Source organism: Macrobrachium nipponense, chromosome 13 (assembly GCF_015104395.2).
Source record: "Macrobrachium nipponense isolate FS-2020 chromosome 13, ASM1510439v2, whole genome shotgun sequence".
Classification (NCBI taxonomy): Eukaryota; Metazoa; Arthropoda; class Malacostraca; order Decapoda; family Palaemonidae; genus Macrobrachium; species Macrobrachium nipponense.
The window spans coordinates 52,399,540-52,417,250 of record NC_087206.1 but is presented as its reverse complement, the minus strand read 5'-3'; the positions used below and the strand labels follow the sequence as shown (position 1 = coordinate 52,417,250).

The 17,711-nt window shown below is 42.0% G+C and overlaps 1 protein-coding gene across 1 annotated transcript in view; it reads right to left on the bottom strand.

The window, feature by feature from the left end:
• Positions 1-17,711, bottom strand: part of LOC135225788 (hypoxia up-regulated protein 1-like) — a gene marked incomplete in the record, with an annotated part of 558,991 nt that overhangs the window by 354,435 nt on the left and 186,845 nt on the right. The window contains 1 exon segment of the mRNA XM_064265268.1: positions 17,039-17,225. Within this exon segment, the coding sequence (XP_064121338.1) occupies positions 17,039-17,225 (187 nt within the window).

The window sequence follows — 17,711 nt, the reverse complement described above, 5'->3', positions numbered from 1 at the left end:
CCAGCTCCGCCAGCGGCGACGGATCGTCGGTCGTCCTCGGCCCCACAGCCGTCGACCTTCCACTCAAACGCCTGTGCTGGCCCTAAACCCTTCCCCTACTGCGGGAATAGGTTTACAGTCCACCGTCCCTAGGGCGGCGGAGTCTGTGTTGATCTAGAAGCCTTCACTAGCCTTCTGTTGTCGAAGGTTAGTGGGGTCATAGATCAAAGGCTTGAGGCAATGCGTCTCGCCTCAGTCCCGGATGCCCCCGGTCAGGCGTTTACGTTTCTGACCGAGAGGATAAAACCTTTGGAGGATCTTTCCGGCCTCCTTCACTCCGGTACTCCGGCGCTGTCTATGATGGTGCTGGACGCTTCCAAGCTTCCTCCCTTTGATAAGGAGAATCCTTGGAGGTTAGCACTTCATGCCCCGTTCTTGGACGGGAAAACTTACTATTGAAGGATGTGGAACCGGCCGATTGAGACTTTGAGTTGTTTTCCTCCAGGTCTCCAACCCAATTCCCATTCCCTGGGTTTGTGAGACTGGCCCAACATGCGCTGGTCCTGGGTAGATAAAGTCCCAAGGAGACGGTTATCTTCCGAGGAGAGCAGGCTCAAAACACCTGGGGTCCGCACCTTGTCCAAATGGGGTTGCATTAACACGAAGTTTAACGCCACATAAAGGCTCTTCACGATGTTTGTGACCCCGACGGCGTTCCGTCACCATGCACATCTAAGGTGGCGGATTTAAACACTACAAGCTGCGGCAGAGGACAAGCCGCTTCCAGTATTGAGGGAGACGGAGGTACCTCCCTTCTCTTCCAACTGGACCAGACTTTTGGAAGGACGCTCCGGCGACGTTACACAGGTAATCTCGACCCGGACCGTGCTTCCGACCTGTTTTCCGAGAGATTGCCTAGGATTCCGGATCACCTAGTGAAAACGGAGTTCAAGGCAAAGACCAGACTGGCAAGGTCTATCAACTCCGTCACTGCGGCGGAGTTGGTAGCGTCCACTAATGAGGGAGCAAGCATTCAGGGTTCTGACTAAGGCGCTTTTACAAACGTTCCAGGCAGACCTGTAAGATTTCGCTGTGGCTAGGCGCGCTTGTAGGAAGCACGTCTTTAGCGGGTGCCTCCATAAAACATGAGCGCAATAGGCTCATCAGGTCCTTCTATCTGGGGAGAAAACCTTTTCCCAAAGGAGGAAGTTACCAACATCCTCCAGGAGGCATCCAGGGCACATGTCTTCGGGTTCGCTGGGGTCTCCCCTTCAAACGTCAGTTCGAAGGGTCCGGACACCAATCTAAAACCAAGAAGAAGGCAAGGAGATATAACCCTTACCAGGGCTCTCAGCCACAAGCAATTTTACAAGCAGTGCCAGTTTCCCAGGTCGGAAAACCTTCCACCTCGAAAGCACACCCCCAACAGCAGTTTGTCTTAGTGCAAACTCCGTCAGCCTCACAGCCATCTACCTCTTCGGCTATAGTAACTTCCCCGGTCTTTAACCCTACCTATGAAGCGAGAGATCTCTTTCGCTCCTATAGTAGGCATGCCGGAAGTAGTCGAGCCAGAGGTGGCCCACGACTACGTGGCGGAGCAAGAGGAAGAGGCTTCCGTGGAGGCAGAGGCTCCAGACCTGCACCCAACCAGTGAGGGTCCGCAGGTAGGAGGGAGGCTGTATTTTTTCCGGGACCATTGGACCTTCAGTCCATGGGCCCACAGTATAGTCTCGAAAGGCTCAGGGTGGAGTTGGGAGAAAGGGCCTCCTCCACCAGTCACCTTTTATCAAAAGCCTACGGTGGGACCTGATAGACTATACCAAGGACCTCCTCCAGAAGAAAGCAATAAAGAAAGTGGGGCGCATAAAATTTCAGGGACGTCTGTTCAGTGTCCCCAAGAAGGACTCAGGCAAAAGAAGAGTGATTCTGGACTTGTCCCGTCTCCACTCGTACATTCGCTGCGACAAGTTCCGCATGCTGACCACCTCGCAGGTTCGGACCTTACTTCCCCATGGGGCCGTCACCACCTCTATCGATCTTACAGATGCCTACTATCACGTTCCGGTAGCAAGGAACTTCTCTCCGTACCTAGGGTTCAAACTAGGGAAGCAGGTTTACTCATTCAGTGTCATGCCGTTCGGGCTCAACATTGCGCCCAGAATATTTACCAAATTAGGAGAAACGATAGTACAAGTTCTCAGGACGAGGGGCATTCTGTTGGTAGCTTACCTAGACAACTGGCTCATTTGGGCAACCAGCGTCGAGGAATGCCTCAGATCAACATACAAGGTGATGCAGTTTCTGGAATCACTAGGATTCCAGATAAACAGGGAGAAATCCAGGCTCACCCCAGCTTCTCATTTCCAGTGGCTGGGAATCCAATGGGACCTGAACAGACACGAGCTATCTCTCCCAATCAAGAAGGCAAAAGAGATAGCAAAAGCCACGAAGCGTTTTCTAAAGAGCAAGAAAGCTTCTTGCCGGCCCCAAGAAAGGATTCTAGGTTCGCTGCAGTTCGCGTCCGTGACGGACATCCTGTTAAAGGCCAGATTGAAAGATATCAATCGGGTCTGGAGATCAAGAGCCAATATCAGACTCAGAGACAGGTCTTCAGTGATTTCGCCTATTCTGACAAAGAGGCTCCGTCCTTGGACAGATCACCGGAACCTGTCCAAGTCACTACCTCTTCAGTTCCCTCCTCCGTCTTTAACTATCCACACGGATGCATCCCTAAGTGGGTGGGGAGGGTATTCTCAGCACAGAAAGGTACAAGGAACATGGTCGGAGACATTCCGCCAGTTTCATATCAATATCCTGGAGGCAATGGCAGTGTTCTTGACCCTGAAACGTCTGTCTCCGGCCAAGAAGAAACATATAAGACTGGTCTCGGACAGTTTAGTAGTAGTCCACTGCATAAACAGAGGCAGCTCCAGGTCAAGCAAGTTGAATCACGTTCTTCTGGCGATTTTCTTGCTGGCAGAAAAGAACCAATGGCACCTATCAGCAGTTCACCTAGCAGGAGTGAGGAATGTAGTTGCGGATTCACTGTCCAGGACAACTCCGCTGGAGTCGGAGTGGTCACTGGACGCAGATTCCTTCCGGTGGATTGGCAATCAAATCCAGGGCCTTCAAGTAGACCTTTTTGCCACGGAAGCCAACCACAAACTACCCTGCTACGTGGCTCCCAACCTAGACCCACTAGCATTCGCCATAGACGCAATGTCCATAGAATGGAACAACTGGCAGAAAATCTACCTTTATCCACCAGTGAATCTTCTGATGAAGGTCTTACACAAACTAAGATCCTTCACAGGCCAGGTAGCCTTAGTAGCACCCGACTGGCCAAAGAGCAACTGGTATCCACTTCTTCTAGAACTGAATCTCAGGCCCAAACGGATCCCCCATCCGGAATCGATGCAGGTACAGGGGGTCCTCGAGTTACGATGTTGATCCGTTCTTACGATGCGTCGTAACACGATTTTCAGCGTAAGTCGGAACATTGAAAAATACCACATGATTTAATGTAAATACCTATCAATAACAACGAGAGAACAATTCCTTACCTTTATTAGTTTGATTGGCTTGCACACTGGAGAGGAAGCTGCGGTGCTGGAGAGACTGGGGGAGGTTAGTGAAGAGAAAAAGAACCTCCAGAAGTTGCTGGAGATGCTGAGGCAGGTGATTCAATTATTAGACCACTACGCTGCTTAGTTATCACTGTCGCTTTCATAGGAGCAGATCCTTTCACATGTTCAACGATGCGCTCTTTATCTTTGATAATGGTAGCAACGGTCGAACGGCTAAGGCCAAGCGAGCGGCCAATGTTTGTTGGCGTTTCTCCCTTCTCAGATCGCTTTATAATGTCCACTTTAATTTCCATGGTGATGGCCTTTCTTTTCTTCGATGCACTACCATCAGAAGAGTCCGCCTTGCGCTTGGGAGCCATAACAAAGAGCAAAAAGTTACAAAAACGAGACAACACGAGGAGAGAGAGGCAGTGTAAACAACCAAAATGGCGTATGGGCGAGGAATGAGCGTAGCGAAGCGACGCCGTCCTCTCCCCCACAAAGCGTATTCTTCCGCCGTGCGCCCGGAACTAGTTCGCGTTTGTTTACGTTGCTTACGACGCTAAACCGCGTAAGACGGAACGACGCAAAATATTATTTTTTATATTTTTATGGGGGCGCGTTCGTAACCACGAAACATCGTAAGTCGAGACCAGCGTAACCCGAGGACTTACTGTAGTACAAACTCAGACTGTGTCAGCTTCCTCAAGAATTCTGAGTGCCCTAACTTTATGGACTTCATGAAGTTTGCACGCAGAAGGATGCAAGCATTGACCCTTTAAATATCTTTTATGAATCAGACAAGAGGGATTCAACGGTCAGACAATACGATTCAGCAGTTAACGAAATTAGCTAACTTTCTGAAGGACTCAGATGCTCACGAGATGACCACAAATTTGGCCATCTCATTTTTTAGATCTCTCTTCGAGAAGGGTCTAGCCGCCAGTACCATTACTACGGTAAAATCAGCATTACGGAAGATTTTTTTTCCAGGTAGGTTTTAATATTAACCTATCAGATGCATACTTCTCGATTTCTAGAGCATGCGCCCGCTTGAGACCAGCAGATCGCCCCCAGTCGGTCTCCTGGTTCCTGAATGATGTCCTTAGACTTGCTCGGACTCTAACAATGAGGCATGCCCATATCTAAACCACCCTTCTTAGGAAGACAATAATTTTTTAATGGCCCTAGCCTCAGGAGCCAGAATATCTGAACTCTCGGCTCTCTCCAGGAATCCAGGCCATATTGAATTTCTCCCATCAGGTGAAGTCCTCCTATCACCCGATCAGCAATTTCTGGCTAAAAACGAGAGACCCACAGAACAGGTGGACTCCTTGAAAAATTCTCCCCCATTATGCAGGACACATCATTGTGTCCAGTTAATACACTAAAATCCTTCCTAGCCAGGACTTCTCAAAAGACTTCAGGCCCTCTGTTTATTAGAGAGAAAGGTGGGACAATTTCTCTGAAAGGTATTAGGCAACAAATACTATACTTTATTAAAACAAGCCAACCGGATTCAGTCCCACATGTCCATGACATCCGGGCAGTAGCCACCACTATTAACTATTTTCAAAACATGAACTTTGAGGACCTAAAGAAGTATACGGGTTGGAAATCTCCAGCAGTATTTAAACGCCACTATCTCAAAAATATAGAGTACCTTAAATTCCCAACAGTGGCAGCGGGAAGCATAGTTTCCCCAGAATAATTGTGCTTTATAGACTTCCTTCTAACCCTTCTATTTCCCACCCTAATACTCTCTCCTTCTTGCCTGACTCGCGTAGTATTCCCCACCAACTATCTCTTCCGGGCCGGGCTGGTCCTTGGCCATCTTGCCCTCGGAACTTATATATTACTGTGATATTGGTCATAAAGCCATGATTAATTTACGTCCAATCTGTACATATCCGTCCAGTTACTTTGGGTACCATGTTGTACTTTAGTATTACCAGTTCTTGTAAATATTACTCTTAACTTATAGTTTAAGCCATACTTTAAGTAGTATATAAGTTTATTTTCTACATTAAGTTTAGTCATTAAATTCAATCTCAATGAAACCTAAGGTTTTTATTAACCTCCATTGTTATACTGGTTTGTTTTCTATTTGGCTTGGATGGAATTCTCTTATGTCTTCACCGGCAGACACAGGTCGAACCCAGAAAAGGGATTTTGACGAAGGAAAAATCTATTTCTGGGGGAAGACCTGCGTCGCCCGGTGAACCCAGCCCTTTTTCTCTTTCGCCTTACTCTCCCCCACCCTTGGCCAATCCAAGCCTGGAGGTATATTCCAGGAATGAGGTTGAGCGTGGGTATTAGTAGTAGTAGCGAGTGGAGGGTGAGGCGGGGGATGCTTGGAACGGCTCCCACCGCAGAGGGATTTTGAAGAGGGAATCTTTTAAGTGGCAGAGGATCTGTGAATAGTAACCACTTCGCCCCTTTACTTATACAGACACCCTTCGGGGTGCTCGTGCTGAGGGTAGTAACTTCAGCATACCATGTAAGCTTTTTCTCTGGTATATTTAGGATATATTTATACTTGAAAAATGAGCTACAGGGATTTTTCCCCGGGCGACACAGGTCTTCCCCCAGAAATTGATTTTTCCTTTGTCAAAATCCCTTTATTATACAAAAATGATTTACTAATTTCAAAGTATTAACCCTCTTACGACGATTGGACTATTTTACGCGATTTTTTGTCTCCCGTGTGCCGATGGACGTATTTTACGTCGACTTACAGTTTTTTTTGACTCAAAAGTTTTTTTTAAAATTCGCGGAAAAATACTTATAGGCCTACCAGCCTAAAACTTTTGAATCACGCGCCTTGGGGGATGCTGGGAGTTCACGGATCAAGGTGTTGTTTTGTTTACAATCGTAACGCAGGCGTGCAAGCGTGAATTTCTTTCTTGCCGCACTAAAATGTATCTGTGACACATCTCGGAAATTATTTAGTCACTTTGACATAATTTTTGTACCATTGTAAATTAGCCGTTACATGAAGTATTATATATGAAAATGTGCGCATTTTTATGTAGAATACAACAATAAAATACTCATGATTGTAGCTTTCATCAGTTTTGAGATATTTTCATATAAATAACGATAAGTGCCAAAATTTCAACCTTCGGTCAACTTTGACTCTACCGAAATGGTCAAAAAACGCAATTGTAAGCTAAAACGCTTAAATTCTAGTAATATTCAATCATTTACCTTAATTTTGCAACTAATTGGAAGTCTCTAGCACAATATTTCGATTTATGGTGAATTTATGAAAAAACTTTTTCCTTACATCCGCGCGGTAACTCTTCCGAAAAAAATCATACATGCGATTGTGGTAATGTTTGCACCATTTTAAAAATTAGCGTTATAAAGTTTTATATATGGAAAACATGCGCAATTTCATGCACAATATAACTAAAAACAACCCATGGTTGTAGCTTTTATCAGTTTTGAGATATTTTCATATAAATAATGATAATTGCCAAAATTTCAACCTTCGGTCAACTTTGCCTCTACCGAAATGGTCGAAAAACGCAAATGTAAGCTAAAACGCTTATATTCTAGTAATATTCAAGCATTTACCTTCATTTTGAAACAAATTGGAAGTCTCTAGCACAATATTTCGATTTATGGTGAATTTATGAAAAAAATAACATTTTCTTTACGTCCGCACGGTAACTCTTCCGAAAAAATCATACATGCGATTGTGGTAATGTTTGCACCATTTTAAATTAGCCGTTACATAAAGTTTTATATATGAAAATGTTTGCAATTTCATGTAGAATACAACAAAAAATAGTTGAAGGTTGTAGCTTTTCTCATTTTTGAAATATTTGCATATAAATCACGATAGAAAAAAAACCACGTTCGGTCAACTTTGACTCTACCGAAATGGTCGAAAACGCAATTGTAAGCTAAAAACTCTTACAGTCTAGTAATATTCAGTCATTTATCTTCATCTTGAAACAAATTCAAAGTCTCTAGCAAAATATTTAGATTTATGGTGAATTTAAAAAAAATCTTTCCTTCCCTCCGCGCGCGGATTCTCCGCCACAAATCTCCGAAATACGTACGTCCCATTCTCGGAATATTTGCTCCGTTTCATATTAGGCATTTCATAGAGTTTTATATATGAAAATGTGCGCAATTTCATTTAGAATAAAACGAAAAATATTTGAAGGTTGTAGCTTTTCTTATTTCCGAAATAATTGCATATAAAAAATATATATATAAAAAAATCGACATTCGGTCAACTTTAACTCGTCAGATATGGTCGAAAACTGCAATTGTAAGCTAATACTCTTACAGTATAGTAATATTCAATCATTTGTCTTCATTTTGAAAGAAATTGGAAGTCTCTAGGACAATATTTAGATTTATGGTGAATTTTTGAAAAAAATATTTGTTTACGTCCGCGTGTTACGAATTCATGCATTATTTTGTGATAATATTTTCTCTGTGTTGCTTTTATCGGTTTTAACAATGTGTTATAATACCAAAATGATCGCAATTTAGGGTCATTACAAAAAAAAAAAGTAACTTGTTTACCTTTAACCGTTTTGCGCACAGCGCAATTTGAATACAATTATATATGAAATTTTGTTTTTGCGCTATCATATATCGCATTATTTATATATGATAATGATAATTTTTTTCCTTTCTGATGGTTGCATACTAAACTTCAGGCAATGATAAAAAAAGGAGCCAAAAATGAACTCTTAATCTTGAAAACTAAGCGCGCTGTGATTTTTTGAAAAAAAATATTTTTTCTGCTTCCGCGCTCACTCTGAAACGTCTCCGGCACACGGGAGACAAATTTTTATTTACCGCTCCGGCGTAAGAGGGTTAATATTGATCAATACTGTATTAGTAAGTTTAATAAGATTAAATGATATCACATAACTAATAATTCTCTCTCTCTCTCTCTCTTACAGAGATATATGCTTTTTGTATGATAAATGATTTACTAATTTTCAAATATTAATATTAATGTAAAGAGCAATCACTTCAATAAAGAAAATACTAAAGTGAATTAGTAAGATTTTAGTTTATAAATTTGAAAAATTATGTAAGAATGAAGGAAATCCCAGTCTTCACGCATCTTTCTTTCGAACTCCAGGTCTCTCTCTCTCTCTCTCTCTCTCTTACTGAGATGAGAGATTTTTATGGTACACTATGTATAATATGTTTATTAATATTTTCATAGGATGATGATAATAAAATTTAAAATAATAATAATAATAATAATAATAATAATAATAATAACTGTAATTACAAAAATCATATGTGAAAGTATTTTACAAATACTACCATAATCTCTCTCTCTCTCTCTCTCTCTTTTACAGAGATGTATGTTTTTTGGATGATGATTTACTAATTTTCAAATATCAATATTAATGTAAACAGCAATAATATAAATTCATTAAAGAAAACACTAAAGTGAATTAGCAAGATTGTTTATAAATAAAAAGAATTATGTAAGAATGAAAGAAAATGCACTATACCCAGCATCTTTCTCTTTGAACTCCAGTAGCAAGCTGAGTTGGCTGGGGTCCAACAACTGTGTTGTCATATCTCAGGATCATGTAAACTAACTCACTCTCTCTCTCTCTCTCTCTCTCTCTCTCTCTCTCTCTCTCTCTCTCTCTCTCTCTCTCTTTTACTGAGATGAGAGAATTTCTATGGTACATGTGAATGTTTATTAATATTTTCACATAATAATAATAATAGTAATATAACTATATTCAAAATTCATATGTGATAGTATTTTAAAGAAGTACAATAATCTATCCATTTCACTCTTTTAAATAAGGATAACCCTCTCTCTCTCTCTCTCTCTTGCCACACGAGATACTAGTATGTCCTAGTGGTAACTTTCGCCCTCTGTTTGGGCTGGAAGTGTATGTATAAATATATCTTTAAGGACATTACTACATTTTATGGTAAAATAATAATATACAGTACTAGTTTACAAATAATATTAAGTTTAATGAGATTAAACAGTAACAATAACATTCTCTCTCTCGCTCTCTTACTCTTACGTATATTTATTTGTTTTGTAGTGTAAATATGATATTGTTATGATACAATAAAGTTTGTTCATACTTACCTGGCAGATATATATATAGCTGTATTTTCTGAAGTCCGACAGAATTTAAAAAACTTCCGACACACGCAGTGGTCGGCCAGGTGGTTAGTACCCATTCCCGCCGCTGGGAGGCGGGTATCAGGAACCATTCCCATTTTCTATTCATAATTTTTATTGTGGGTGGGTACTTGATTATATATATCTGCCAAGTAAGTATGAACAAACTTTATTGTATCATAACAATATCATTTTGTTCATGAAACTTACCTGTCAGATATATATATAGCTGAATCCCACCGTTGGAGGTGGGAAGGGACAGAATAGAATGATATTTTTGGGAAACAAAATGCATGCAGATGAATTTGACATCTTGGTTCCACCTGTTAGCATAGCTGACTTCGTGATTACTGTCACCCAAGTCTGCTTCTGCTTTACTAGAGTTGCCAGCAAGGTAGAGACCTATAAAGCTGGTGCACTCCAGATGATCTGTCAACGGGGGCGTGACCACAATGTGACTAGACCATATTGACCATACCATGAGGGGTAAGAAGTAAAATAAATATGTATATATAAATATATATATCACCACCTGACCAACCTAGCCAAAGTTAAGGTGTGTTAACTAAGGCTTAAGAGTTAAGAAGTCGCCGTTGTCGGCGACTCAACAACTAAATTAAGAGCTCTTCCTAACCATTTTCTACAGGATAGGATGAGTGGTACTTCTTGCCCCCAAGATTGTGTCTGCAGACACGTATGGCCCTAGCGAGCAGCAGATCTCATTTGCCATCTTCACATCTCGCAGGGAGTGTGAAGTGAACACAGAGTTGCTTCGCTAAAACATGGTACTCAGGATGTTGCTGAGTGCCATGCTCTGTTGAAATGCTTCCGAGGCCGCGCCCTCACCTCGTGAGCATTCAGATAAAAAGATTTCAAATCTTTGGGGTTTGCAAAACAAACCAATGAAGGAGCATTTTTGAAAGAACTTCTTAACACTAAAGCCAGGCTGTTCTTCGATATGGGCAAGTCCTGGTCTTTTCGGAACACTGCAGATTGCCCGAATGAACTTCGACTTTCTTGAGTTTTATGTAGATAAAACTTGAAAGACCCGACAGGGCACAGGACTCTCTCTGGCTCCTGCCCACTAATTTGTGCCATCCTTGCTTCCAAGCTCCCCTGGCCAAGGACAAAACGGGTTTCCATTCTTAGGCCAAAACGGAAGGCTTAGAGAGCACACCGCCTTGTGTTCTCTAAAGCCAAAACTTGTGACGATGGCTTAAAATCTCACTAACCCTCTTTGTCGTATCTAGGGTGGTTAGAAGAAGGCCTTCCTGATCACATGCAAGAAGTTAACAGGTAGGAGAGGTTCGAATGCTTTGACAGCAAGAACTTCAGACTACGTCCAAGTTCCATATTGAAAGCTTCGATCTGGACATGCACAGTCAGTCTGTCTGTACTAAAGTCAGGTGACCGACCAGTTGACCAGTCAGACGAATCAAGGACAGCAAGGCTGTACCCTGAAGACCATAAGGCACTATTCTTTGCTGAAGGATGAGTGTCTGGAACTGCCTGGGCGATTCAATCTAAGCAAACCTTGGGGGGGGGGTGTATCAACGCAACCCAACGTCGTCAGCGAATCAACTCCTGACTCGAGCTTCTGGTGACCAGAAAGGAGCGAGGAGCAAAAAGGCGATTCAGTCCCGAAGGAAGAATGCCTGACAGTCCCAACCTGGTCTCATGTTACACGATCATCGGGGGTGTATAAACGCAACCGACTTCGTCAACAAGAAACTCAGGGCTACTATATGTCGCCTGATCTCGCACGAGTGTCTGACTCCGAGAAACAGGTGAGACAAAAAGTAGATGGTGAGCGAGTTTCGAGATTCCACAGAACTCAAAGATCGTGAAGGGCTTTGTTGTTTGACAGACGCAAATCTCTGAGCCCAAAGGCCGTCAACAACATATTTGCGTATTCTTTAATAGTTGTGACTGCCAGCTTATCCCTTTCTTCAGACGGAAATGGAAGACGGTAATCTTATTCCTGTCAACATCTCGATAGTCTGAACGTAGTCAGACTCAGAGCGGAGAGGTTATAGGTACCTTTCGAGTTTAGAGTAGACCGACTCTCTCGGAAAGGTCCTTGGAAAGTGAACTAGGAAGGATGGGACCCCTTGTGAATCCAGATCCTGAAGGCCAACATGGGGCGATCAGCGTCATTGTCGCTCCCTGTGACGTCATAAATCCTCTTATTACATTTCCTAAGCGATTGAAAAAGGGGAAAGGAGACTAAACATCCATCCCCGTTCAATATCATAGGATGGCGTTTAATGGTACCGATCCCGGATCGAGAATAAGGGAGCAAAGAAGAAGAAGCCTCTTCGTCCTCAACATATTGAAGAGAAGAATGAAAGGGCGTCCCTAAAGTCTCCACAACTCTCAACTTACTTCTAAAGAAAGATTCCACTCGGAAGTCAATAGTTGCTGCCGTCGATCGAGACGATTCGTACGGACTTTTGCAATCCTGTAACGAACCTCTAGAGGATCGTTACATTCTACGCCTGTTGTTATAATAGGCTCTTTCTCGTAAACTCGAACAGGGACCGAGAGAAGATACTTCTTAAGATATGAGAGAGCTGTGGAATATCAGAGTTGATCTGGACCACTGGTTCCAAAAACTCGTTTCGAGGACTGGAGGGACGACCGAATTGCTTTTACTTCTTTCAGATTAAGATCCAGGACATCTGAAACCCTATCCAGATGTCCGGCACCTTCTTTCTATCACCTCAGGTGATAGACGCACTGAGAGATGTTCAGAATCATTCCTAGATCTTGAATAATATTTCAGTTTCCCGGTAGGAAAAAACTGTGGAGGTCTGAATTGCAGTCTATTCGGGGAAACAAACTTCTTCAGGAAGGAAATGGTCCCCAGCAAGCTCATCCATTCCCTCCCCGAGTATGCTTACTTCCCTAATAAGGCTGCGCTTTGCCCAAGCAGGAGAGCATATAAAAGTGCAATGTTGCGGTAGACTTGTAGTTCTATACCGTGCGGTAACGAGCACCAAAAGGATTAAGAGATAACTCTGTTGAACATAGTAAGGCAAAACAAATGCAACGTTTATTCATTCACGTAAGAAATCCCCTCAATCTTAGGCTAAAGTCCGTGATTGTAGGACAGAGATACAGTTAGGCAGTCAATCCCGCAGGAGAGACGTAACCGCCAGCACAGAGATACGGTTAGTCAGTCAATCCCGCAGGAGAGAGAGACGTAACCTACCGTGCATGACAGCGCACGATCTGTTACTGGCTCGGTTGGACTGGAGGACAGACACAGCAGCAGCCAGCAGCTTACGAACGTCGTCTCTTAATTTATGTCTGGGTTGCCAGCTACCCTATTCTACGAAGAAATAGGTCCGTTATTTTTTGAGCAGAAAGAGATTCTCAAGCTGGTATATTTAAGCGAAACAGAAAACGCTAAATATACAGATGCGTTTGTGTCGTCAGAACACTACCATACAACGGTAAAAGATAAATCGGAAACTCCTGGAAGGCTGCAGGGAGTAACGATTAAATGTCCTTAAAATAATAGACAACAGACCTCTCGGTTGCCATCCGAAGAGGTAACTACAGCAAGCGTATATGACTTGAACCAACCAGTAGTAAAATAACGCAAGGCAAAATATGATATATCACAAAGTTTGTTCATACTTACCTGGCAGACATATATATAGCTGAATTCGGAAATACAGCTACATACATATCTGACAGGCAAGTTTCATGAACAAAACTTAGAGAATAGTAAGCAGACAGCTCAAGCTTCTTATGTTATTGGACATAAGCGTTCATTGACGTAGTCTACAAGTCTATTTCTTGTACGAGTCTGTGAATGACGAATGAGAGCTCTTCCGAATCTTGTCAATAAGAGCTTATTCGCTTACGCAATATCAAGTTAATGAGATGTTTGTCAATGAGAACTAACTCATTTACGGGACAAAGAGATATTATGTCAATGAGGGGATACCCACTTACTTGACAAAACGATAGTATATTGTCATTGGGGGAAAGTCACTGAATTGACAAAACGTAATCCAGGAAGTCGAGCATTTTATTTTTCCGATTCCCGTCTCAAACGAGGAAGGGGCAAGAATCCTGTTAAGAGACTGGGCTTACGGCAGGTAGAACGACGATGTTCAATTCGGCAGCGTAGTCCCGACTAGAAACTAACAAAATCTATCATCTGAAAAACCCTTTCAGATGGGCTAAAAAAGCTTGCAAAATTATCCTGGGAAGAGGAAGAAACTCTCCAACCAGCTTCCTCTCCCGTATCACAACTAATGCCTGCCAAAGCTTAAAATTTATTGGCAGTATGGCAAAGGAAGTCCTGTCTTGCGCTTTCCTGAAGAGCGTCCTTTTGATGAGTGCCTTTGCAAGAATCCTACTGAACGTTGCCGAGAGTCCTGACGTGCAGGACGTCGAGCCTTTACATAACCCGTAACTGCCTTATCGCAAAGTCTTGACTGCGGTAGAGAAAACTAGATCTTCCCTTGAGCTTTCCTTAACTCCATCCACCTTTGCGAAAAGCAATATAATATTGACAGAGACCTCTTGAATTCACGAAACCCGAGGTCTTGCTGGGTTTCGAAGACGAAGTTGTCTGTTCACTTTAAGCTTCCTCCGAAGCACTGCTTACTTCACATTCTTGAGGCTCAAATCTTAAACAAGAGCTTGAAGAGTTCAACAGAAACGCTCAGCCAGGAGACAAACCTGGCGTGCGCTGGCGTGCGCTCGGTGTCCACTGGCGAGGACGCTCGGCGTCCTGGCGCGCGCTCGGCGTCCACTGGCGCGCGCCTGGCGTCCATCCGAGCGTCCCGTTCAAGCCGAGCGTCAAAAGAAGCGTGCAGAAAAGCGTCACGCTCCTGACAGGCGTCAAAACAAGCGAGAGAAACTGCCTTCTTTTTCATATTTCTCGGTGGAAAGACGTACACGTGATCAGGCAACGTTCGCCTTCTTACTTCTCACTGAAACGCATAACGAGAGAGAGGGGACGTGAAGCGTCCTCTTCTATAAAGCTTCTTAGAGGGCGTGAGTCCTTCCGAGAGCTCCAACCCTTGCGCGGGGAGGACGCCTCGGAGGACGAGAAGCAATCCTTCAGGATTCGTGCACGTGCACGCATTTTGGCAGTCTGGGGATTTTCATCAGAAACTGCCGAAGGCACGCCAGATCGGTGGGGGTTCCTCGTAACCCTCCTGCGGCTTTCGACATGCCCTCTCCCTGTGGTCCTTGGAGTCCGACAGAGGTCTAGACCTAGAGGCGTTATAAGGCCGATCTGACGCACCCTCCACTACACAAAGGGCACTTTCACTGCACTTAGCCACTTCACTATTGCTCTCTAAAGCAAGCACTTTCGATTCTAAGTTACGAATCGAAAGAGTATAAGAGAAAGGGCAATAACCTCTACAGACACTGTTTTAGGGCCCGAAGGCAACATTACAGGGTTAGGAGTAACAATAACAGAAGTAGCACTCTTCACAACAATGAAGGAGAGCGATCACCTCTCGCAGACATATTCATAACCCGTAGGCCATACTATAGGGTTAGGCAAAATAAAGTCTACAGGAAGGTTAGCAGGTTCACTACCCTGACTTTTGTTTACTGATTAATTGCGTACATACGAATCATACTTTTTCCTTACGGAAATAGACATGTTTACTGATTAATTACGTACATACGAATCATACTTTTTCCTTACGGAATTAGACATGTTTACTAATTAATTGCGTACATACGAATCATACGTCTTCCTTACGGAATTAGACAAAGTCTCACACTCCTTACATGACAAATCTCAAGAAAGAAGCAAGACCCATACCCTTCGTGCATACCAAGTGCGGATCTACCGAAGCTTTCGGTAGCCACACCCTATCTTTGCAGACAACACCCTCTGAAACTAGCCTAACTAGATTCAGATATCTTATGCAAAAATGAAACAAATTTAAATCAATTTAAGATAGCGTATGCCTAGCCACAAATCCAAGTAAATAAATCAAAAGACAATTAGGATACTTAGCGGCAATGAAGTTTCCAAAATCCTAAGCCGGATGTACTGAAAACAGGTGTTTTCAGCACCGGCGACAGAAAAATTATGAATAGAAAATGGGAATGGTTCCTGATACCCGCCTCCCAGCGGCGGGAATGGGTACTAACCACCTGGCCGACCACTGTGTGTGTCGGAAGTTTTTTTAATTCTGTCGGACTTCAGAAAATACAGCTATATATATATCTGACAGGTAAGTTTCATGAACAAAAAATGATTTACCTTATAACTAATTTTCAAATATTAATAAGATTAACTAAAAATGGCGATTCCCAGTCTTTTTATCCACTTGGAGGAAGGTGGGCGGGGGAGTAAATGAGTTTGATATACGAATTGGTGGAGGGGAGGAAGGAGTCGGAGTCTAGGAGTTATTCTCTCTCTCTGTCTCTGTCTCTGTCTGTCTCTCTCTCTCTCCATTATTATTCTCTCTGTCTCAGAAATAATTCATAATTTCACTCTTGATGGTCAGATATATGATGTTGCCATTCATTGGTGTCTCTCTCTCTCTCTCTCTCTCTCTGTTATTTGCTGTAGGTATATATTTTCAATGGTAAAATGTTTAATATGACTTTGAAATGATATTAATAATATAACCTCACAGATTAATGCAGTAATAGGTTAGTAATTTTAGGTATATTTGAAGTAGGATGTTATTAAAGGTATACATTTGGTATCTGAACTTTCAAGATAGGCAGTTATAAGCATTTTTAGTGGTGGTTTGAACTATTCGCGGGTTAGAACTATTCACGGGGGTGTTTGGTACACATCTCCCGCAAATACGGGGGGGAACACTGTATTTAAAAATGAAAAAAGTGTGTCTAATACTCTATGTTATTTAACACTGAACTTATTTAATTGTAATTTATGTGTAATGTTTTGTATAAAAAGGGAAGGTTAGGGTAATAACTGGTGGTCAAGAATGGATTAATCCATTTCCAGTTTTCTCTTACGGGAAAAATTAATTCAGATCAACTAAATGCACAGATTAACATCAAGGTCTGCAACTCTACTGTGTATGTATGTATGTGTGTGTATGTATGTATGTGTGTGTATGCATATATATGTATATATATATATATATATATATATATATATATATATATATATATATATATATATATATATATATGGGGTCTTAGTCCCTGGACCATGTGTGGTCTGATAATGCCAAGTTCCAGATAATGACAATCCAGATAACTGAAGGATTACTGAATATATTTTATTTTTATATATATATATATATATATATATATATATATATATATATATATATATATATATATATATCTAAATGAACAAATGAGAAAAAATACTAACCTGACTAAGATGTTCTGTGTTAGCTGAAAGAACCTTCTTTAGACGTCCAGCTTCTTTGAAGAGCTTTGCCATGGCCTTTGGAGAGTCATAGACATTATTAGGAGTTCTTTTAATTTCAGTGAATTTTCTTGCTAAATAATCTCTCAACCTCAACTGCATTTCCAAGCCTCCTAATGTACGATCGTACCTGAAAAAATTTTTAATAAATAAATAGATACAAATGTTAATACTGCACAGTCACCTCTCAATTAACACAAGGGTTACTGCACAGTCACCTCTCAATTAACAGGAGGGTTATGTTCCTGGAGAGCACGTTAATTAAAAACACATTATTTAAACATATTTTTCCCATAAGAAATAACGGTAATAAGGTGGTTACGTTCCCGGACTTGGGGAACTCTGTACTACATTAATAATATAATACTATGTACGTCAGATAAAAAGAGTAAAACAGAACAAAATCCCTCACTTTATTAATAAATAAACAAAGTCTTTCACTTTCCTAATAAATACAATAGTATACAATGTCTTTCGATTTATTAATAAATACAATATACAATGTCTTTCGATTTATTAATAAATACATTCAGTGCACTGTGCTGTCTCTGTTTATGTCAACGGCCGTCGTCTGCAGCGCAAGCCACCCTATGCCTTGGCTGTCCCTCCTCACCTC